Genomic DNA, 22,368 nt, shown 5'->3' with positions numbered 1-22,368 from the left:
GTAGTCTAAGCCATTTTTCTGCTATTGAAGTTATTAATCTTGCTACGCTCAAATCGAAAAACCTACCATATCTGGTAATAGAATAAGATCTCCATGAGAACATAATGATAACCTTTCCTTAGCTGAACAAAACTCCTCCCAAAATTACAAACAAGGTACTGCAATTTGTGCTTACAATGCTTTCTCCAGAGGGTAAACCACAGCCCATATTACTTGTGTATTACTGGTATCCCCGATCCCACGACCACACACTCGGTCATTATGTCGTAATACCATTTTAATGGGCGCCATCTTGCGAACTAGGTCATCATTGTCCGGCAATTTAAAAATCTTTTACTCGTTAAATCTTTACGTATCCTGTACCATCATTTTTGGTTTAGCTGCAATGAGGAGTACCCTGTGATTCATCATCTGTCTTTTATTTTGTATCGCTAATTCAAATATTATTGACAGTATCATCAGTTACCGCTTCATCAGATTGACCACAAAAAGCTTAAAGATTATGTACCTCATTTTTTATTTAAGATTTATTACCATCATTTCTTCTCATATATTTCGAATTAAAATATCTGATAGTGATATAATGGTTACAAAATAATAACAGTCTGCCACCAATTTGTCGTCCTTTGTGTCACAAATTCTTAAAGGATGTCTCATGACATCAACAATGAAATTCAATGAGCGTTGATTCAAAGCTCTCTGATCACTAAGATCCTTTGCTTTGTGCCGTTACAAATACAGTTATCGTTGCACAAACATTTGACCAAATATATGCATCTTTAAACGTACCTCAATCTCCTGCCAACGTACGAATATGTTCGTTTTTATTACTCTCAAATTCTTCATTCTAATTAGATCTTCGAAATATGTTTTATATATCTTCAAATGAATACTTAATAAGCCAATAATTCGGTTATTTATTTCGTCTGTTATATTTTTTGTGTTCCTTCTCCTTGTGATGCAAATTGGTTTATGACTTTATATTCTTTTATTGGTGTTTAATTTATAGCTTGTTTAGATTAGATTTATAGGATGTTTTATTGTGTCTTTAATGTTATAATTAGGAGACTATTACAGGTATATTGTTAGTATTTCTTGTTTTTCAATTCAGGAATCCGGCCTACGATCTCAAGCCTTTATTATGGTGAATTAAGCACAGGTGTCCGCTTAAGCTTCTCTGCAGTAAGCTTAAGTAATTATGGCGTGTTTGGCATCTTAACTATCTTGATTAGCTACAATGTTGACTGGTTTAATGTTCCCGTCTAATGTGTGGTCAACTGCAGTTATTTCATTAAACTTTAAACTTCTATCTATCAATCAATCACATTCCTTAAACGCTTCATATCTGTCGTTAGTTTTTATACTTGTCTTAACCTATCAATTCACCTTGATTTTAATTCAGATTATTTTTAGCAAACTTTTTCATAGCACCGCGTGATTTTGTTAAAGATTTTTACAAACGAACCGACGCTAATCGCTACGAATTTGACACACAATTCCTCACTTAGATCGGTCCGCGCAAAAACGGGTTCCGAAATTGAATGGCGAAAAAATCCTACAACCGTTAAACAAATCTTATTTAATATATTACGGAAATCAAGTTGAACATCATCCGAATAATGTGAAGTTTTTTGCGCAAATATACATTTTGGGTCGACGAGTAATAGCTTTATTTGTGGTTTTACGTGAGAAGTGCGATCATTTCTTGCTAATCTAGTGTTCTTAATAGATGTAGGAAATGTGTCAATTGCTGTCATTATTTGCAGGTTTCTCAAATCGATGTCAAAATCGCTGTTAGGGTCAGGCCCGCAGACATGAGTAAGCTAGTCAACCGAGAAGCTTGTCCTCCATAATACGTCATCATCATCGCACTTGTGAGCACATTTTATGTAAAGTCATTTAGTATATGCATCGCCAATACATATACCCGCATTTTCCTTGAGTATCAATGTAATTTTATCTTGTTGAATGTACCAGCATAATTTTGCGGGAACAAAAGTGCGATTTGCCAAACACGTGCACTGACGTGCAGTAAATACAATATTTATTATGCTTTGTAGAGACTCTTATGCATTACAATGTTTGCAAGAGTTAACTTAACTTGCCCCCACACTGACAAAATAAATTACACTGAAATTGAATTACCAATGAATTGGTTAAAAGGCACGGTAAGCTAGGCTTGCAAAATTGTGCAAAAACCGTTCTAAATATGTGTCCAGAGTACTAGGCGGTCATGAGTCTCGTGAAAGTCTTTCAAGGTATTGTGCGAAGAACTACTTTCGTTGCAGTCTTCCGGGTCATGGGTCACGCGGACTCAAGGTTGATCGGTCTATGCAGCGACCTGTTTGATTTTATGATTACCTAGTACATTGTGCACGCTTGATGTGGTTGACACTAATTCGTGAGAACATTATCTTCGTGAGCTTTGGTTCTAGTGGTTGAAGTTACCGTAAAAAGCCTTCACCTTTTCGCTCTTTAAAAAAATCATACGGTATTTTTAGTTTACACTACACATCTACAACATCAAAAGGGCTCCGAAAGCATGTCACTAAACATGTCACTAAACATCAGCATCGATAAAAAATCAATTGAAAATTACCAACAAATAAAGAGGAAAGGCGAAGAAAAATATATCGATATACTTACCCACACCAAATAAATCGATTACCCGTTACACCATGAACTCGGAATCACCCAACCGACACAAGGCGAGACGCATTCACGCGTTCGTCTGACCGCTAGGAAATTAGGTGAATCACCCCACGTGTAGTTTTTATACGTACGAAACCAATGTCAAGGTCTTAATGCCGTTAGAAAATATTACGGCATCGCTGACATACATTCGAACATTGTAGTAGTAAACTTACTAGGTGATTAGCAGGCTATTGACGGCTTTGAATTGATGAATGATTGAATGACTTTTATGAAGGTGTTAATTTTTTATGGCATTAATAGATGTAGAGAGATTTGTGTCGGTATGTTGACGATCTCACGATGTTTTGAAATATCTTTTATTACCTACTTAAAGTTTTAGTTTCATTCTTCATTGGTGACTTTCAAGATGCAACACTTTTCAAGTACAAAATAAGAACGATGCAAATATGCAAAGAGCATCTCAACTTACATTTAACTTTATAGAGCTTTAACTATATAGATCATAATTGCCCGCGCTATGAATACGAAATTGCTCACTAAGAAATAATCGGCTTTATATTGTTACCGAACTACTCTACTGACCCACTAAAGTTATAAACTTAATAGATAAACTCCTACACATGCATGCTTCCCTAGTAACATCGATTCTCTAGTGCAATCTAATCCTATCGAGATGAAAGTTACACCGCTTATGTTTTCTGCGATCCTAGTAAAATTGCCAATGTGGGTCGGTGAAAATATAATTACCATAGAACAATAGTTAAATGGTAACTGCTCAATTAACTTTAATAAGATGTTCAAGAAAGCCGTAGAATTATTGAATTAAACGTTTTGTGGGTGGGTCACATACCAATGTCATTTTGCGAAGGTATTGGAAAATTTCAATTACGTTTGAAAGGGTTAATTAATGAAGAGTTGGTGAGAGTATCATAATTCTATTATTAATTTATTTTTGAAGTACATCTTTGACACCGATGACACGTGTTGCCCTTCGAAACAAGTTTAACTGTAGGTCCCGGCTATCATTTGGACATCATTGGCAGTGCCTTGGTGTTCCATTCTTACCGTATGCAGCTGAGTACCAGTGTTTTACACGGAGCGACTACCTATCTGACCTCCTCAACCCAGTGGGTTGGCTCAAGTCAATGGGTTGGTACCCATATAAATAACAATAATTATTTACTGAATAAATAAAATATATCAATCATATTCTTCATAAAACTTACTGTAACATTTCATAGGAATAAATTCAGACATTGACAGACAGACAGTAAGACAGCCAGAAATTATTTTCGCATTACCTTAGTCGGGGTTAACAGTTATTCAAGTTCTAAAACAAATACTAGTTTATCTTAAGCAAACTATGGAAAGCATTGTTCTGTGTGCATAAAGCTGTAATCTGAGATGAAATCACTGACCTCAATCGTGAATTTCATTCTGTAAATACGTATGGAACATAGATTTAGGAACCTACTACCGTTTGATAGATTGGCAATACTTAAGTGACAGATAACTTTATGTGGTAAGTCCAAAACACGGACAAGCGGTCTTAAGACGGCCACGTATGTATAAAAAAAAACTTTAAAAACAAAACACGAGATATTTTGAAAATCTCTTTTTTATCAAAATTAAAGTCGAGGAAAGCAGCACATAATTCAAGGAAAAAGTCACTCAACTGATGTTTATTTATTTTAACAGTAATGAATTATTTTTTGTTAGTTATTGAAGTTTGTACATAACATGTAAATGAAATAAAGCTGCAGCTCTAATTTAATAATTTGATCATTATTTTTTATATTAGACTGATGTTTTACATTCTTGGCTTCACTAAAATGATTCGATTGGCCAGTCCATCTACTATTCTACATCTGTGGTATGGACAGTCAAAATATAAAAATTGTGGCATCGGCGGACTTTCAAAGGAATGTCTCAGAGAACGGTTAAGCTCGGATTAAATGCAACAGTAACATACTGGGGTATCAGGGCTGACAAAATTAAGAAATTTTGAGAACTAAGGCGCGAAGATTTTTATTGGTCAAGATTTTTATCTTCACACGAAATTACCAGGAGTTGAGATGCTGTGATATTCGGAGGTAATTAACATAATTTTTGTGAAATTAATTTTGAGAATTCTGATATAATCAGAAACTTTTTTTTTAAGTTTTTGTTGCCGTGTCGTAAAACAAGGCAACGAATCTCGAGTCTTGATTTTACCTCTGATTATCGCAATGCAACCAAATTATCTCAGAATTGAATTCAAAACATTTTACATTAGGTATAAAGCTGAAGAGTACGTTTGTTTATTTTAACACACTATTTTAGAAACTACTGATTTGATTTGAAAAATGAAAGTGTTAGATAGCCCAAGAAACAGCATGTAACCAAGAAAGGTTAAACACAACTTTTATCCCCATGTGCAAGGTACTACTCGTGTAAAACCACGGGTCATTCGTCATTTCGACACACTTCACTCACTACGAATGTGTCCACTTGGTGAAACTCAAAATTTTAATATTTATCATGTCGTCAACTCGACACGTCAAGATTTTGATGCGTGTCCAGTTAGTGAAACTTAAATTATTGTTGATGAAACTTAAGTGAATATAGATTTTACCTACAAATACAGGCAGCCCTAAGTACCGTTGACAATGAGATTAATACTGACATTCCTAGAGGTACCCGCGGTCTGCGGTTCAGAACAATATGTATTGTGGTGCCCAGTCACACACGTATATACGGGAAATATTAGAAATTGTACTGCTTTTGTGGAATTACAGTTAGCTGAAGCTGAAATTTTTGAATATTCAGATTATGAGTTTCAAAAGGAATGTTTTGTATTTTCTTTAAAGGACAATGGGCAGATTGGTATACCCCACCAATAGCAATGTCATATATATCATTGGATAGGCCTTTTTATGTAGAACAACATTTACTATGACAGCTTTGCTGAAATGTTTGTCCGTTCTGAGATATAGATCAAAAACTGTGCAAAAGTTAGAACTAAGTAATCTATTGATAACTCAAGTTTTTAAAGGAAAATCTAAGTACTACCAAGTGTAAGTCTTGTAAGTGCTACCTGCTGTTAGGGGTGCCCGTTAGGGTCCATAATTGTTACTATTATGTAGCATTTCAACCTTTTATTGTATCAACTGGATTTTGGGCGTAATGAGAAACCGCACCAATAGCAAAGTCATATATATCGTTGGATAGGTCTTTTTAATTGGAACAATATTTACTATGACAGCTTTGTTCTATTGTTTGTCCGTTATAAAAGGTTGAAATGCTACATACCTAATAGTAACAATTATGGACCCTAACGGGCACAGCAGGTAGCACTTACAAGACTTACACTTGGTAGTACTTAGATTTTCCTTTAAAAACTTGAGTTATCAATAGATTATTTAGTTCTAACTTTTGCACAATTTTTGATCTATATCTCAGAACGGACAAACATTTCAACAAAGCTGTCATAGTAAATATTGTTCTACATAAAAAGACCTATCCAATGGTATATATGACATTCCTATTGGTGGGGTATACCAGGTCCCATATATTTGTGCCCATTGTCCTTTAACTCTTAGGTGTATTTCAATGGGTTTAGTTCATCTAACTAATATGTGTTTTTGGCTGACATACCAAATGAATGTTCGTTTTTATTTTGAGGAGTTTATAGTTAACCAGATTTTACTTAGCAACTTATACACATTTTAATTGTAATTAGAGTATTCGCTTATCTTAAGTAATTAATCAGCTCCCATCTTAAAATAAAATCCTTCAAAAGTTAGAGCTAAAGCTCTGATTATAAAATAGATAATTTTGAAGTATTTTAATTAACAATTTAGTATGTAAATAAATTAAGCACATTTTATGTAATTTAGCATTTGTATTCGATTCTTATCTGACAATGCAACTTGATATAATAAAGCTGAAGAGCTTGTTTGTTTGAACGCGGTAATCACAGGAAATAATAGACCGATTTGATAAATTAGTTCAGTGTTAGATAGCTTATTTCGCGGGGGAGGATATTGTACACTTTTTATTCCGGTGTGCAGAGTAATGCCCATTGAATGCGAGTAAAACTGACGATAGCTCGTGGTTGAATAGGTAGGCGCTCTTACTTGTAGACTTCAGACAATTTTCGATCCCACTTAACTCCCTTTTCAAAAAACCTAAATAATTTAAACAAAACACTATCATCATCATCATCCTCCTGCCACTAACCCAATTTTATTTGGGGTCAGCATGTTTTCTCCTTCCATACTCTTCTACCTGCCGTCATCTCACAAGTAACATTCTTTCTTTCTACATATATCTACTTTCACACAATCCATCCATCGTTTCTTTGGTCTTCCTCTTCCACTATATCCGTCCACATTCATACTCATCATCTTCCTCACAATAAACAAAACACTATAATTTTCGTATTAAACAGCTTCCAATACATCGTTCCTTAAAATGGGGAAAGTCCGCTACTAAGTGGATAGCTATAAAGCATAACGTGGCAACCGACATTAAACACAAGGTCACAATCGTGAGACGTGGCGAGGAAAGGGCTGAAGTACTAGAAAGTTTAGCTAACTTGTATATTTGTTGTGCAGTAATTGTTTAGAAAGATACAAATGCTAATGGTGCAGGTTAAGGTGAGACAAAGCTTGTTAAATGTCGGGATTTGTTTGTTAGAAAACAATGTAGGGAGATAAGAAAATACCGAAAAGTATTAAAAGCCAATGACATAGTGACATAGCCGAAATCGATATCAGTGGCGTGCACTTGGAGAGGCCTATGTCCAGCAGTGGACTGCGATATGATGATGATGCCACTACTTTATTGGATTTTTTTTCAAAACTTACCAGTCTTACCTACGGATTTCTGGGTAAAAGTTGAAGAGGTCTGATAGGGCAGTCACTCCTTGTAAAGCGCTGGTACTCGGCTGCATCCGGTTAGACTGGAAGCCGACCCCAACATATGTAGTTGGGAAAAGGCTAGGCAGTTGATATTAAAAATCGCGATATTTTTACAAAATAGCATGCCAGTGATAAATGCAATTTTTGATCTCACTATTACATTAAAACATGACTATTTCACTTTCATACAAAAGTAAGAGTATTAAAAATAATTTTCTGCAATCCGATTGAAAGAGAGTGCAGAGATTATCTCTAACATACAAAGTAAGCAACTTTTTCTTTTACACCATTTATCAGCCACTTTTATCAGTGAGTATAAAACACAATAATAGTTATATTTAACCAATGAAAGTGGAATAAACGCAACGAAACACGAACAAAGCTTCAATGTAATCGATGTTAAGTGCACTCGAGTGCTTTCGAAATTGTTCTAGCTTACGGAGTAGGAAAAATGAATGGAGATGCCATAATGCAGGTAGGTCAGGCGCCTTCTAGAAAGAAAAAAAGAAAAAATATTTGCATGTAACATAGGTGGTACCAGTTTTTACAGAGGTTAAAAGCTCTATCCATACTTTGCCTAACTTGGCATGCAAATAATTTAACTTACATAATACCTACATACATAGGTCAAATTCGTACGGTGGGCATGACCAAAACGAACAGTTACGAGTGAACTAATGAGGCGTTTGGGTTCTTTGAAATTCGTTGACAGATGTCAACGAATTTTGGTATTACAAAAAAATGGTCGGGTCCAAAGAAGCGTATAAGGGCGAAAATAGTTACGTTCCTCGTATCCCTATCACCTGCATTTTGGAGCGCTACTTTCTATGGCGATTTTCCGTTATGGCACCTCTGCTAGTCATTCAGTTCTCCAAGTTTTAGCTATTGAAGTGTAGAAAATGTTGGTTACCACGTTATTAAGGTGAAGCATGTTATTTGTAATACTATATTGTTATTATTGTTTGTTCACTTAGTGTTTAGTGTTTTCTAACTAAGTAATTTTCTGTGTTTTCTGTGCTTTTTATGGGTAAATTCTAAATGATTGCACTTTAAGTTTATTAATGTGACTGATAAGTTTGGTATAAGTACTTATCAGACCTTATCAATAACAATGAATAGCTGAGAGCCTTAGTAATAATTTTCAAAAAATCCTACATCAGATGATAAATAAGAAACTTCTTTTTAACCGACTAAAAAAAAAAACTCAATTTAACCTGTACGTTTGTGCGGGTTATTTGTCAGACTTAGGAGAATGTTTCAGGTATATTATTAACCTTTAAGTACACGCGTTGTTTATGGTAACGTTTCGTCACGCGTGGGGTCCGGAAGTACCCCCATAAGTATTTTACATTTATGCTCCGTATTTTTGAAAAATTCTTAAATATGATTTTAGATTAAAAGAAAAGACATATTAATACGTATAAAAAGTCTTTATTATAAGCAAAACAATCAGTCTTTACATAGTGAAAAAACATTTAACGAAATAACATCTTGTACATAGCAATTTTTTAAGGCACTTAACTAATGTTCTTAATTTTTTTTAATTATCAACTTTTGACTAATATATTCTTACGTTCTAATAAAATAGGAAACAAAGAAACGTAATCCAAGGAAAACTAAACAATAATCATACTAATACAAAAAATCACAACCCCTCAATATTACTGTCGGGCGCTAAAGTAAAAAATAATTATTTTGGTTGGCATGGTAAACAATAAGTATTTGTATTTTGAATGAGGCTTACAAATAGTTTTTTTGCATGATCTACAAACAATAGTGCTCTTTTTATCCTTAGATCTTGGACAAATAGAGCACCACCGCTTCATTTTTGGAGCACTAGGACCAGCCTCATCTGAACTAGGCAAAGGCTCTTCTTTGTTGATCAATTTGTATCAACATCTTCACTTTCAGAGTCACTAATATCCTGTAGGATTTGTGCGATGGCTTCTTCTGATATTTGGCGACTCATTTTTGCAGTTCTCAACAGTAATTCTGAAAAAACAACAAATTGAAAAATTTGCAAAGTGAAAAAAGTTACTACGTATAATCACGGGTGGGGTCCACAGGTATCCCCGCACGAGTAAAAAATGTACTTACCTTAGCTGCAACGCCACGTAAGTCCACCCGTCGAAAGCGTCGGCGGCGCACTGAGATTAGCCAAAATGGTGCGATCGTAGCTTGTCAATTTGAAAAAATACAGTTAAAAAAGAGCGCGTGGGGTCTGCTTAGACCCCGCCCGTGACGTTAAAGGTTAAAATATATATTTTTTTGTATTTTTTATTAACATATTCTTTCTTTTTGTTACAGAATCTCAACACAATGGACGACTGACCGTGCAGCTCAGTGTTAATTAATTTATAGTTATTTTTAAAGACTGACTAGTGTTTAACTGTGTTGAAGTGTTCAATAGTATTACAATGGAGGTCAAGACACACATACTTGCTGCTGCGGCGCTTCTTATAATTGGTGAGTACATACCTAATATAAAAAAAATATTATAATGAGGTAGTTCAGATTTTATGAAACCGATAATCGCTACCCCGAGAATGCGTGATGAACTGGGCATTTGATATCAAATCTGGGTAGAAAACATTCAACTCAGTGGTCGAACAATAAATTGAAAACGTTAAAAATAAAGATGAAAGGTAGGCATTTAATGCTACTATTTTTACCCATACCGTGGATTTTTATTTGGTCTGTGCTGTGCTCTCCTTTTCGATAGAAGTACCTACTTATCGTTTTTCAAGGTAAAAAGTAAGCAGTTTTAAGTAGTTACTTACTTACATATATTTTGGATTTTTTACCCTAAATTCGGAACTTGAAACGTGTCTCTATGCCCAAGGCGTGATGTACCTGTGATAAAAGTTCTACTGCATTATACATACATAAATAGCTACTGAAAAAACAAAAAATAAACTTATATAACACTTTGTATGTTAAATATCGGTCAAAACTGACAAGTCATGCGGTTAAAGTAATCTTTCTATTTTGTCAGACCGCAGGCTGAAGTTTGTACAATACTTTTATAAATAGGCGACAGGAAAAGTAAGAGACGATCAATAAATAGGTATACCAGCTTTGTAACACTTGCCATTCAGAAGATTTTATTCTAGTAAATTGGTCTGTCAGCGAAGTTTTGGAAAAACATAATAAATGTAGCGTTTGTCAAATTAATGCTTAAAGTTACCTAACACAGGTAATATTTTATTTATAATATGCAATATGAGAGTCACCGAGATGAAAAATAAATAACAAATTAAAAAAAAAAAAACATAAGAAAATACAAGTCAATGAATCAGATGAATCTAAACATAAATCATTATAATGAAGTGCTTATGATAAAAACATCAAATTTCACATCCCAAAATAAAATGATCATTGATTAATAACAACGTGAAGAAAAAACTAACGATATGATACTTTACAAATAAATCTTTATCTCATTAATTGATGGATCTCAAAATTCGAGTGCAATTTATTGATTAAATATAACCAGTTTTGTAATGAAAGTAGTCAGATTATAACTTAAGAACTTTTTAATAAATAACGTCGTTTAAAAGTCTATTTAAATAACGAAAGTGTAAAAAGCTAACTCTATTAATCAAGATTAATGTCTTTTTTATTATTAGTTTTTGAACCTGCGGTTTCTATCAATTTCATTAAAAAAATACAAACAGACATAGGTACATAATCACATTTACCGTAATATAGTTTTTATGCTAGATGATAGACAGATGCATGAACTACAGACAAAATAATAATATACCTACGTATCCGTATGAAAAATAATTTACAGGTTTATGTATTATAAACTTGACTTTAATTAAATTGGTAGTAAATGTTTTCTTAATGAAGTTACAGTATACATCTGCTATTGAATAATCTTAGTGGAGACATAAAGTAATTAAGATCATTCATATAGAGCTCATTTCAGTAGCTCTAAAACTATAAGTTAATTGAAAACTATATTTCGTTTATCCAACTATAAGTGGGCTTACTTAATTTCAACATTTATTTACTTTCAAAAAACCTTCATGGACAAAAAAATAATACTAGTTTTGAGTTATCTCACTAAAATTTTATTCAACAATGTTTTTTTATTTTTTTTTCACTGCTTCACAACATTGACTTTTTTCATTTCATTTCTTTCAAATAAAGACGAAGAAAATTGAGAGAATTTCGAAATCAGTTCAGCGTAATCTTAAAAAATTAAACCTCATAACCTTATCTGAATACAAAAATCGAGAAGCGTCAATTATCCCATATTAATAAAAAAACACAGTCGCCATGACAGTTTGCGAGCATAACCGTACATAATTAAGCTGTAATTAGTTCGCCGAAACAGTGCCTTGCTATCGTCGCGTTTTATCGTTTAATATGCCCCGAGGTATCTTTATTGGCATGTAAAATATTTCAATTAATGAAAAAAGTCTGAGGCTGTGTTTTTCATATTTTATTTTTATAAAAATGAGGAATTTATAACGTGGGATTTGTAGATGACAAATATTTGTCATTGTTAAGTCTAAATTCTGTAGACTATGTCAATTTCTAATGTGAATATCTGAGAAAGCGGTCTTGATTTTTTGAAATATCCACAGTTATTTTGTGTTCCACTCCAGGTAGCACATAGTTCAGGAGGTTATTTTGTCGTAATATGGTGGATTTGTGAACTCCTTCATGATTTGGTAGGCCTAATGCTTGACAGTTCAGAAAAAGCAACTAGATCGCGTACCAAGATTGAAAAGACCTTATATAAGTGAATTATTACGAATGAGACAACCATAACAGTCAAAAAATATTATTTTTAACACACCACAAAATCTGAAAACCTGCTTTCCTTAAAACGATAAATATCGAGCTCACATATCTTCAGGTGAAAGTAAAACAAATAAAAAAGCTGCCAAAAATAAAAATTCTACATTTAAGAGCAGAATTCGCACGCCCTCATTCTTGCCTTCACATTGTGATCGATCAACGTTATCTTAAAGCTGACTTGGCCCAGAAATATTAGGCTTTAAAGGTTCACTTTGGTACCAGGTGACTGATCGCAGCCACACGCTTTCGATAGATTGTGGCTGACGCGCGTCTTGTATGCAGCTGTAGACAATGTAGGTGATGGTAGACGCACGCAGTGATGGTAGGCTTTCAGATCGTAGCGTCATTTCTTTTGAGGCCTACCCCGTCTGTATCCGTCTTGGGGTGATAGTCATACAGGTTTTTAATCTTGGATTATACCTTATAGTGACCCTCTTTTCTGGATGCATTCGGCTCATATGACCCGGCACAGCTCCATTTAGATTTTGCCTTACATTGAATAAAAGCTTATGAAAGTAAAAAATAGCATAACTTGCTTAAAAACGAACGCCATTCTTTCCAAATCGCTGACTAATTTCGCACCTGCTCCGTGCGTCAGTTGCTTAGCACAAAACTATACCTTAAGATTGTAAGTTAATATAACTTAACATTTCAACAGGTCGGCAAAAAACAAAGACAAAATAACAATATTATAATTAGATTTGTTTCGGTCTTCATTACCAAACCAATGAGGAGATAGCATCGAAGATTAATTTGATTCACTGGGTTGTTTAAACAAGTGTCACTGCGCATAACTAATGTCTAATACCTACATATTTTTTATTTAAATACGTACGTAGTTTTTGCTTACATCTGCTCTGACAAGAAGGAATGTGTTCGAGATACTTTCTTTAGCGGTTCACCCCCGGTAACGAGGGAATTACTACTTGCATCTGGTTAAAAAGACAACCTATACGTCCTTTCTCGGACATTTATAATATAGTAAGGATTGTCTTTCTATTCAGTATTCCTATAACTGCAAAGTTTTACGTCTACGCTAAAAATCGATTACAAATATGAGCCTAGACCAAAATGAATGGTCAGAAGTAGATTTACCTATAAGTACATAGTTTGAAAAGTATATAATGAGGCCTAGACAGGCAGTCGCTTTGTGTAAACACTGATACTCCACTGGCAGCATCCGTTTATACCTGAAACTGACCCCAAATATCTTTGGAAAAAGGTGATGGGACTGATTTCGGGACTTGGGACAGATGTTAAACACACCTCAAGAAAAAGAAAACCGACATAAGCTGAAGATAAAAAATTAGAACAAACAAAATTAAACTAGACATGTTTAGTTCCTAATGCATTTTTTTCCTTATCATGTATCAAGCAATACTTCTACACCTCAACATTATGATAGATCATGGCGCTAATGTTATTCGACGTTAGATCAATGATCTATAGATCGTGATCGATGACGCGTGCGCAGCCGTCTATAACCGTTAATACGACACTTGTTTTGATTTATTATTCGATTCGCTGTTGTTTTTTCTGTTATTAATGATCTAGGAACATTTTTGTGGTATTAAGAAATTGGACTAATTTTAAAATACTGTACGTAACTTCATTTTGCGGTTTATCTGTGTTTTTTCCTTTATTTCAAAAAATCGTTGGATAGAACTACCAATATCACCCTTTTGCTCTAAAAATATGAGGTTATTGTGAGAAGAAAAAAAACTCATCGGCCTTGATAAAGCGTGGGGATTATCGCTCATTCCTTCTCTGTATGAGAAGAGGCCTGTGTCCTGCAGTAGAATAATAAAAAGTCTGATGGTGTTAACCACATCTGACATACATTAAAGTATAATTATGATTGAAAGGTTCAGGAAAATCATTATTCTTTTGCTGAGAGGTTTCTCCCAAATTATAATCCTCTAATATTATGGCTATTTACGATGCAATGGCAGATTTGTTCCCATAAAGTTCAAGCCTTATAAAAACCGCTTAAAAAACTTTCGGGCGTAAAATTCGTAAATTGCACTTTTAGTGCAGATTTACGAAAAAACTAGTTCTTCTATTTTCATGGAATTTGGCTCAAAACTAGATTTTGGCTTTTTTATTTGCTTTGTAGAACTAAAGTTTATGGACGTTCTAAGTTCCCAGGCTTTTGGGAACCGGTAATGAAATGGTGGATTTTTATTTAGAAGTTTTTTTTTAAGATTTCGTTTATTTTTGGTAGAAGTCAAACGAGTGTGAGAATGAAAATAGTTATGATATTTATATTATGTAGAAGAAGTTGCATTAAAAGCTTCATTTTGATTAACAAGATTTTCGTATAATTTTAATGCAACGCATTTACTTTTGGAACATAAATACTTCATTAATTTGCCTTTTTTAAAAATATGAACCCTAAAAACTGCAGTTACCCACAAAAACCCGGTACACACACGCATGCAAAATTCCCCGCTCCCATTTTTACTCATCAAAAAAAACTGCTAGACACCACATTTCGCTGCGGTGCAGTGAGCATAGTGCCAAAATGCTCAACTCTGCTTAAATGCTCGTTTTGCCGCTAAAAGCAAGTACCTGCATGCTTACACGTATGTGAGTGTTACACTGAACTTGTTTTTTTTGCGAAGCGAATAAAACTTAGCGGTAAATCCACGTATACGGGGTGTTTAAAATTAGTTTTGTTATTTTTTTACTTTAGTTATTTTATTTTAAGGCATTTTATTCTTTTATGCAGCTAATAATATTTTTTATTGGTTGTTAAAAATTTTACATTTATTGGCTGTGTTTGAGATTTTTTCGGAAAATTCTTATTTTTTCGTTAAATTTTTTCGTAAAATGTTTTCTATTTATTGTTTTCAAAATTAGATTATGGAATGGAAAAAAACACATCTAAACAGCGTCACCATTGTTTTTTTTTTTTGCATCACAATAAGTAGGTCATGAACTTTGTAATTTCTTAAAGTCTTTCTTAAGCCGATCAATACTTAATTTAATATCTTTTTTAGGACAATTTGGATACTTTATTATAACTGTAAAATATTAAAACTGTGTGAAAAATTGCTATAAAAATAAAATCTGCATATTATTGAACAAATTAAGATTAGTATTACTGTTAATGAACGGAACTAATCTAGATTATAAAAATTATAGACTAATTCAAGATTCACACACAATTATTTAATTACGGAAATAATATATTATTAATTAGTGTCAGCGATTAACATACAAATATGCAGTCAGATTGTAAAAGTCTAACTGTTCAAACATCCGCTATTGTCATTGTCTTTTCGGTTCTTTTAGATTCTAGATTTAAAGATAAATTACATTGATAATTTTATTACGATAACTTAAGAGTTGGTTTTATAGGTAATTTACATAGCCCATTTTGTTACGTTAATTTAAAACTCAGTTCAGAAATTGTTTTGCCTTTGGAGAAAAAGGATGTTTTTGATATTCATAAAAACATTACACATAATTTTTATCGGAGTAAGATTAAGTAAGTACTTCCTTGACAATGTAGAAGAAACCGTGAGAAATAGCAAGTAAATAAATCAATATAACACTGTTCTAATTTCTATAAAAACTTACTCTACTTACCGCATTTATGAAACAAGTTTTTTTTATTTACGCCTTCGCCTCTAGCGCCATAGTTAACTTAGTGGGTACAATAAATCTATAAACAAAATTACTTGTTGTATATATAATTTCACTTTCTCGCAACGATGAGAAGAAATCAGGAAACTGGTATAATATATTTTATAAGTAACAGTAGCAAGAAATATACCGGATATTACTTGTTAAAAATAATAGAAAAAAACTGTGAAATTAGACCAGTTTAATGACACCGTTATTAATAGATTTGTTTGTTAGTGTTTATTTTAACTACATTAATAGACTTTATATACTATTACTATTTATTACTACATTTTTATAGCCTGATTTCAATACTAATGTAGCTACCACTTAATTTTTATTCGCATCGACTTAAATTTTATATGATATTAGATTAGGAGTCAGTAGCTCTTATTATTACATATATTTTATTAAACACAAATATAGATACTGAAGCTTTAATTAATTTAAAGATATTTAAGCAAGTTTTTTTTTAAGAGTCATGAAATTTAACAAAAAAAATGGCCGCCAAAGGAACAAATTAATAACTTTCAGATATAACTCAACAACGCTAGTTCATTTTAATCTAACCAACCATCTCTTCCTCAACAGATACCCGATATGACTGTTTCTATTAGGTTAGTTATCCGTTAACTCCTAGTACCCAGTATCTGTCGTTAATTAAAAATAATGTAAAAACCAGTCTTATCAGATCCCAGGCCTTATGTAGCTTTGCTTGACTTGATAAGCGATAGCCATTTCCAGAGAAATGTAGAAAAATGGGAGCAGCATTTTATGGTCAAAAAGGATGAATATAAATTAAAGAGTAATTTATTTATCCAGTGTTGAATAAGAGGGTGACATAGGTACATTAGTTAGGTAGTATTAGGTACTTGTTTTTTTTTTTTGCTTTGAAAGTAACTATTAAGGTAATTTGTGGTTTTACTTTGTTTGGGTTTCTATTTAAATTTTTTGCTAGCTTGTACTACGTATCATTAGATGGATAACATTTGTTAGTCGTTATTTTTATTTGTGAAAATAATTCAAATAGGTACACTTTTTTATTTTTTGACAGTAATTTTAAAAAGAAACAAAATTAAACAAACATCAAAATTTTGAATATTTACAGTAATATTTATGCATTTTTACTATCACTTTAAAAAAAAAATCTATTTGAATTTCCAAAAAAACAACAGCCTGTACGCAGACAACTCGCGGCGTACCTACATACTGTACATTATACAAGCGCCGACATATCACGTGCTAACGTTCACATGTGAAAGTAATACACTAATTACTTTGATTAGCTGCCAATTCTGCACTAATGAAACGTACGACCAATTGGCGCCAGACTGAGTTCTTGTTTAAAAAATATTTGATGTTCGGATGTTTCACTTTTCAGTATTGGCAAATAATTTTGGGTCACAGTCAAGGTGAGAGCCTCGAGTGGAAGTGTGTTCAGTATTTGAATTTATTTCTACACCCAGCTATGAGGGTGAACGATGTTTTGATAAACGAGAATGTCTTTGTGGGTGGTCAGCGAAACCAGAATAAGTTTTAAAGGATCATCATCATCAGCCAATTGCCATCGTTATAAATGTGTGTCTTATGAAACAAAATGGGGGCTAAATTATTAAATTCTGAATAAGTTTTCTGTTTTCGCGTCTTACAGGATATTACTTATTTTACAAAGTTCAAGCAACTACGTTTCTGATAATGCAATTGCTTTTCACGGACCACAGCGATTCAAAATTAAAATTTATAACGTAACGTACACTAAAACAGCAGTGATGATGTCCTCCTAGCCGATTATCGGCTACGGCGGCTGTTCCCATTTAAGGAGATCAGCCAATTGCGCAGGACATATTATAGTGCACAAACATTTGCGCAGACACAAGTGCACTCCCTATTCCTTCACTCTCATAACCCGATGGGACGGCAAATCCGACACGACCGGAGAGAGATCAGGCGCAGGACCGACATTTACGTGCTCTCCGATGCACGGGTGTATCAATCACCAACTTCCAGGCTCCGGGCTGCTTTGTGAAAGTCTTCTAAAACCCACAAAGCGATTTCGGCCCGACTCGGGAATCGAACCCGAGACCTCGTGCTCAGCAGTCGCACTTGCGACAGCTAGACCAACGAGGCAGTAAACAAGATAAGAATCTAATAGTAACATTTGCGAACTTCGAAACCCCTACTTTTTATGCACAATACATAGGTAACTCGCATACATTTTTTGTTCATAAAACTTCGCCGCTATTTAAAAGGTTAAGCAGTGTGTGAGAAGTGGGCTATTAAAGAGTAGGTAGATAACTATGCCTCACGTACTATATGACGTGATCTCTAAACCTTAAACGGTAACTCTTTGAGTGATGCCGACGTAAAGGATTACATTTTATATGTGAGATGAGTAGTTTTTTTAACAATCTTAAATGGTAGTGGTACTAGGAGAGCAGAAGTAAAAGGTAGAGGGACAAGTCGTCCATATAATAAGGTCGTCCATGCTTATAATTCGTAGCCTTAGTTGGGGCGGTCAATCTGTGGATAGGTGACCATTTACGTCATTTTTTTCTCTCTTCTTCTAATGAGTTTCTCCGTATTTTTTGACTCCCGCTTGACTGTCAGTTGAATATCTTTGGATAGTGAGAAGCTAAAACGACTATCAGTTTCAAGAGGGGTATCGTTTTAACTACCTAGTAACTGAGATAGGCAGAATATCAATCCTTATAAAATCAGGATCTCCAAAAATGTTAAATTAGGTAGTAGACGATGAAATTGAGACAGATTAAAAATAAATTCAAAGTACTGACGCAATTTTGTAAATTTTCTCGCTTAACGACCAATGAGCCGATTCACTCAACAAAATTAAATTACTTATCCCTAGAGCACTGCAATATGCAAACTAGTTACAATTTCATCACATTAACCGCACTCCCGTTATAGTCGCACGACTTTTTGCGCCGATCTTGTCTGCTATGCGACTTTTTGTCGCCACGTGAATACCAGATTATCATAAACATGACTTAGTAGCATGCATTTGTTTTTCTTTTGGCTCGCGTAACTGTTTTGGTGACCTTAGCCCTATGTGTGCTCTTAATCGCTTATGCTGTCCTGGTACTTTGTTGGACGTTTTTGGATTTGACTCAAATACCGTTTTTGTCAAGAAATGAGGTTCTTTCTTTATTCTAAAGTATATTTATTACGATCAGTTTTAGACATATTGCTTCCGTATTCTTCATAATTTCTTTGAAATTCGTCAAAATTACCATTATTTTACAATGTCAATTACCCTTCTTATGAACGCCACGGAAATAAACAGCATTTTTATAAAACTGGTTTTAAATGCTCATTCGATTAAGCATCGATTCATTCATTCTGTTATCGAAATGCAGTTGAAATAAATTATTCATTCGAACATAAAATTGAATGGGAACATAATTTGCCGAATGTTATTTAATTTAGTTTTGACATCATCATCATTTGGATTTAGTTTTGGTAATTATGTTGTCTCGGATGTTAGTTGAATTTATCAAAATGGACAATTGTGTAAATAAAGAGCAAATAAATATTTGTTTGTAATATTATGAAAGTGCGTTTATTACGATTTCCCTTAAAACGATTTTGCAATTTCCACACTGAAATCGTACCAAAAGGTACTAGGCTCGCATAACACAAAAGAGGTGACAATTAAGAAAACCGATCCGTGCGTAATTTCCCAGCGAACTTTCGAAGCGTTTAGCATGAGGATGCACCATTTAAATGTATCGCGGCATACCATCGATTAAGGAAAACATGAAGAGATACAGACTGATAGTAATGCATTCTCGGCGCGTACCTGCAATTGCTCGTGCAATTGATGCATTGAGGACCGATCACCAATAAGTATGGGTTTTATGGGCTTTCGTTTCAGAACAATGAGTTTGTCAATTAAAACAAAAAAGTAATTAAGTCGAGGGTTTGTTTTTCATATTAAGGAATTATTGCATACATACATACCTAGTAGTGAAATTCTTGATCCTGCTTTTGGAAAATAATGAATAATAATTATTTTTTTATGGTTATCAAAATAATCATAAAACTGTGCTTATCCACTTAAGCTAGCTATCACTTAATTACTATAAGATCTCTTTGATTCTCATTGAATAGCTTCACTTGCACGCAAAAATATGCACTTATCCCGGTAGTACCAGGAACAAATAAATCACAGGAGCTCTTAAATTAATATCCGTCTAATACGCAGCACAATAAATCATTTAAAACGCCCATCGATCAAGAGAGTAAACGCAGATCATTCATATTGAGATCTATTTATTTTATTTATGTCAGTTAATACATAAATTAAGTATATAAATAAGTCACATCTTAGATGGTTATGCTCTCCTGGTAATCTTTTGCAATTTGTCATAGTGATTTGCTGTTTAAACGCATACTATATTTATCGACCCCAGTTTGAAAAGTTGCAAAAAATTATTCATTAGTGATTATAAGAATTTTTGACAAAATAAATATAAGAATTTTTTCATAATTATTTAGTTAATAAATTATATCTCCTGAAAATCTTTGGGGGGAAGGCTTACGTTCAGCAGTGGACGGTAATTGGCTGATATGATAATGATGAAATTATGTCTTCGAACCAAGTTTTAGATCATCATTTTCTTTGACAAGTTTATCTCTCTGCCTGAACTACATATTTGAAAACGATTACAATTATTATGTTCACTATAAATTAGAGGAATGAACTTTGCCAAGTTTTTATGATAACCTTTAAATTAAATAAACGTAAAAGTCAGTCAAAAATATTATTTAATTAAAATCATTTTATAGAATCGAAATAACGCTATGTCGGTGATGAACCAGTTATAAATTCCAAGCTTTAATGCATTTTATGTTGTAAACAATAGAGTCGAAAACGCAATGAATAAATTGCAGCCCATTTAGTTCTTAATTATTGCATATTGCAGGCAAAATTGATTATTATAGTCTTGTAATAGTCTTGTCATAAAGTATAGTTTATGAAGTCGTAAACTTTGGTAATTATTCCGGCCAGTGCCAGACTGAGCTCAGTTTTTTTAAAGAAAGGTTAGTTCTAACCGACTTCCAAAAAAGGAGGAGGTTCTCAATTCGGATGTTTATAGAGGTCTGTTTTCTTCTTCTTGTTCCTGCCCTGTTCCCAAGTCAATTGGGTTCGGCGCAAAATGTATTTTTCTTCCATTCCTCTCGGTCAGACGTCATGTTTTAATGCACTTTATTCCTCAAAAAGAAGGTACTAAACTTCTTAAAAACAGAAAGACAGAAAACGACACCATAAACGTATATTTTTGATAAGCGACACAATTGTCAACAACTGGTAAAAACGATGATACCTATAACCACGCCACACAGTTTTCCGCGTCGAATGTGTTGTGCATATACGCGCGACAAAATCTGTTAGTATGAAAGCGCTGTAATATTAGGGGACTTCAGAGTTCATTCATTTATGACAGAAAATCAGAAAGAAGGATTTTCTCTCACGTCACCATTGTCAGCCTTTTTATCGTCCGACTGCTGGCCACAGGCCTCCTCTCACACAGAGAAGGATTGAGCGTAACCAAAATGCTTTCTCAAGGCGGGGTGGAGATTTCAGACTACGAGTCCAGGTTTTCTCGAGATGTTTTCCTTTACATTTAATCACGTATTTCTGAATAAGGCTAATTATTACTGTTTAATTAATGTTAAATAACTATCTCATTGATATTCCGGCCCCAGTCTATCACAGTGTAAACTAATTTTGTAAATACGGTGACCATGCTATTAGTATGCTAAAGGAATAGTCTTTTAATTTGTACGATTCTCAATTTGCATATTTCTAATATAATAATTATGTTTGCGAACGTGTCAAGAGTTTAGTCTTTAACAGGTGGTATCACAAAAAATGTTTATTAATTATACTTTACAAATTTTTCTAATGCGAAATTAAATCGATATTATAAAAGAGAAAGTCAGTTTGTTAATCTATTTATACCTCAAGAATCGCTGAATCCATGGGGCTGAAAATTGGTAAGAACTCAGCTTAGTAACAGTAGACGGACATAAAATAAATGAGTACCTAATGAAATTTTTACTGTCATCCGGGGACCGAAAGCGGTGTCTTCAGAACACGGGTAAAACTGACATCAGTTCAGGATAAAACTTAACATAAGTATTTGCGAAAGACAAAGAAAATTCCATAAAGGTCCACTACCTGATGATCATCATTCTTAGCACGTGCTCCGTCATCAGAGTCAAATAAATTCCTTTTTATATGATGTTGTAGGCAAGGGGCCAAAAACTGCACTAACATCGCTTTGTTGTCAAATATTAGGCTTGAAGCCAGCATCCTTTTAAATATAATTATCCAAGATTA

The 22,368-nt window shown here is 33.7% G+C and overlaps 1 protein-coding gene across 1 annotated transcript in view; it reads left to right on the top strand.

Annotated features, from left to right (window-relative positions):
* LOC110377103 (serine protease inhibitor dipetalogastin) overlaps positions 1–22,368 on the top strand; it is a 58,787-nt gene that overhangs the window by 19,117 nt on the left and 17,302 nt on the right. The window contains exon 2 of the mRNA XM_064041504.1: positions 9,867–10,025. Within this exon, the coding sequence (XP_063897574.1) occupies positions 9,977–10,025 (49 nt within the window). The 5' untranslated portion in view covers positions 9,867–9,976. The remainder of the gene's footprint in view (positions 1–9,866; positions 10,026–22,368) is intronic.

The sequence above is a fragment of the Helicoverpa armigera genome, chromosome 25, assembly GCF_030705265.1.
Source record: "Helicoverpa armigera isolate CAAS_96S chromosome 25, ASM3070526v1, whole genome shotgun sequence".
NCBI classification, from domain to species: domain Eukaryota; kingdom Metazoa; phylum Arthropoda; class Insecta; order Lepidoptera; family Noctuidae; genus Helicoverpa; species Helicoverpa armigera.
The sequence above is the reverse complement of the archived record's forward strand: the minus strand, read 5'-3'. Positions and strand labels throughout refer to the sequence as shown.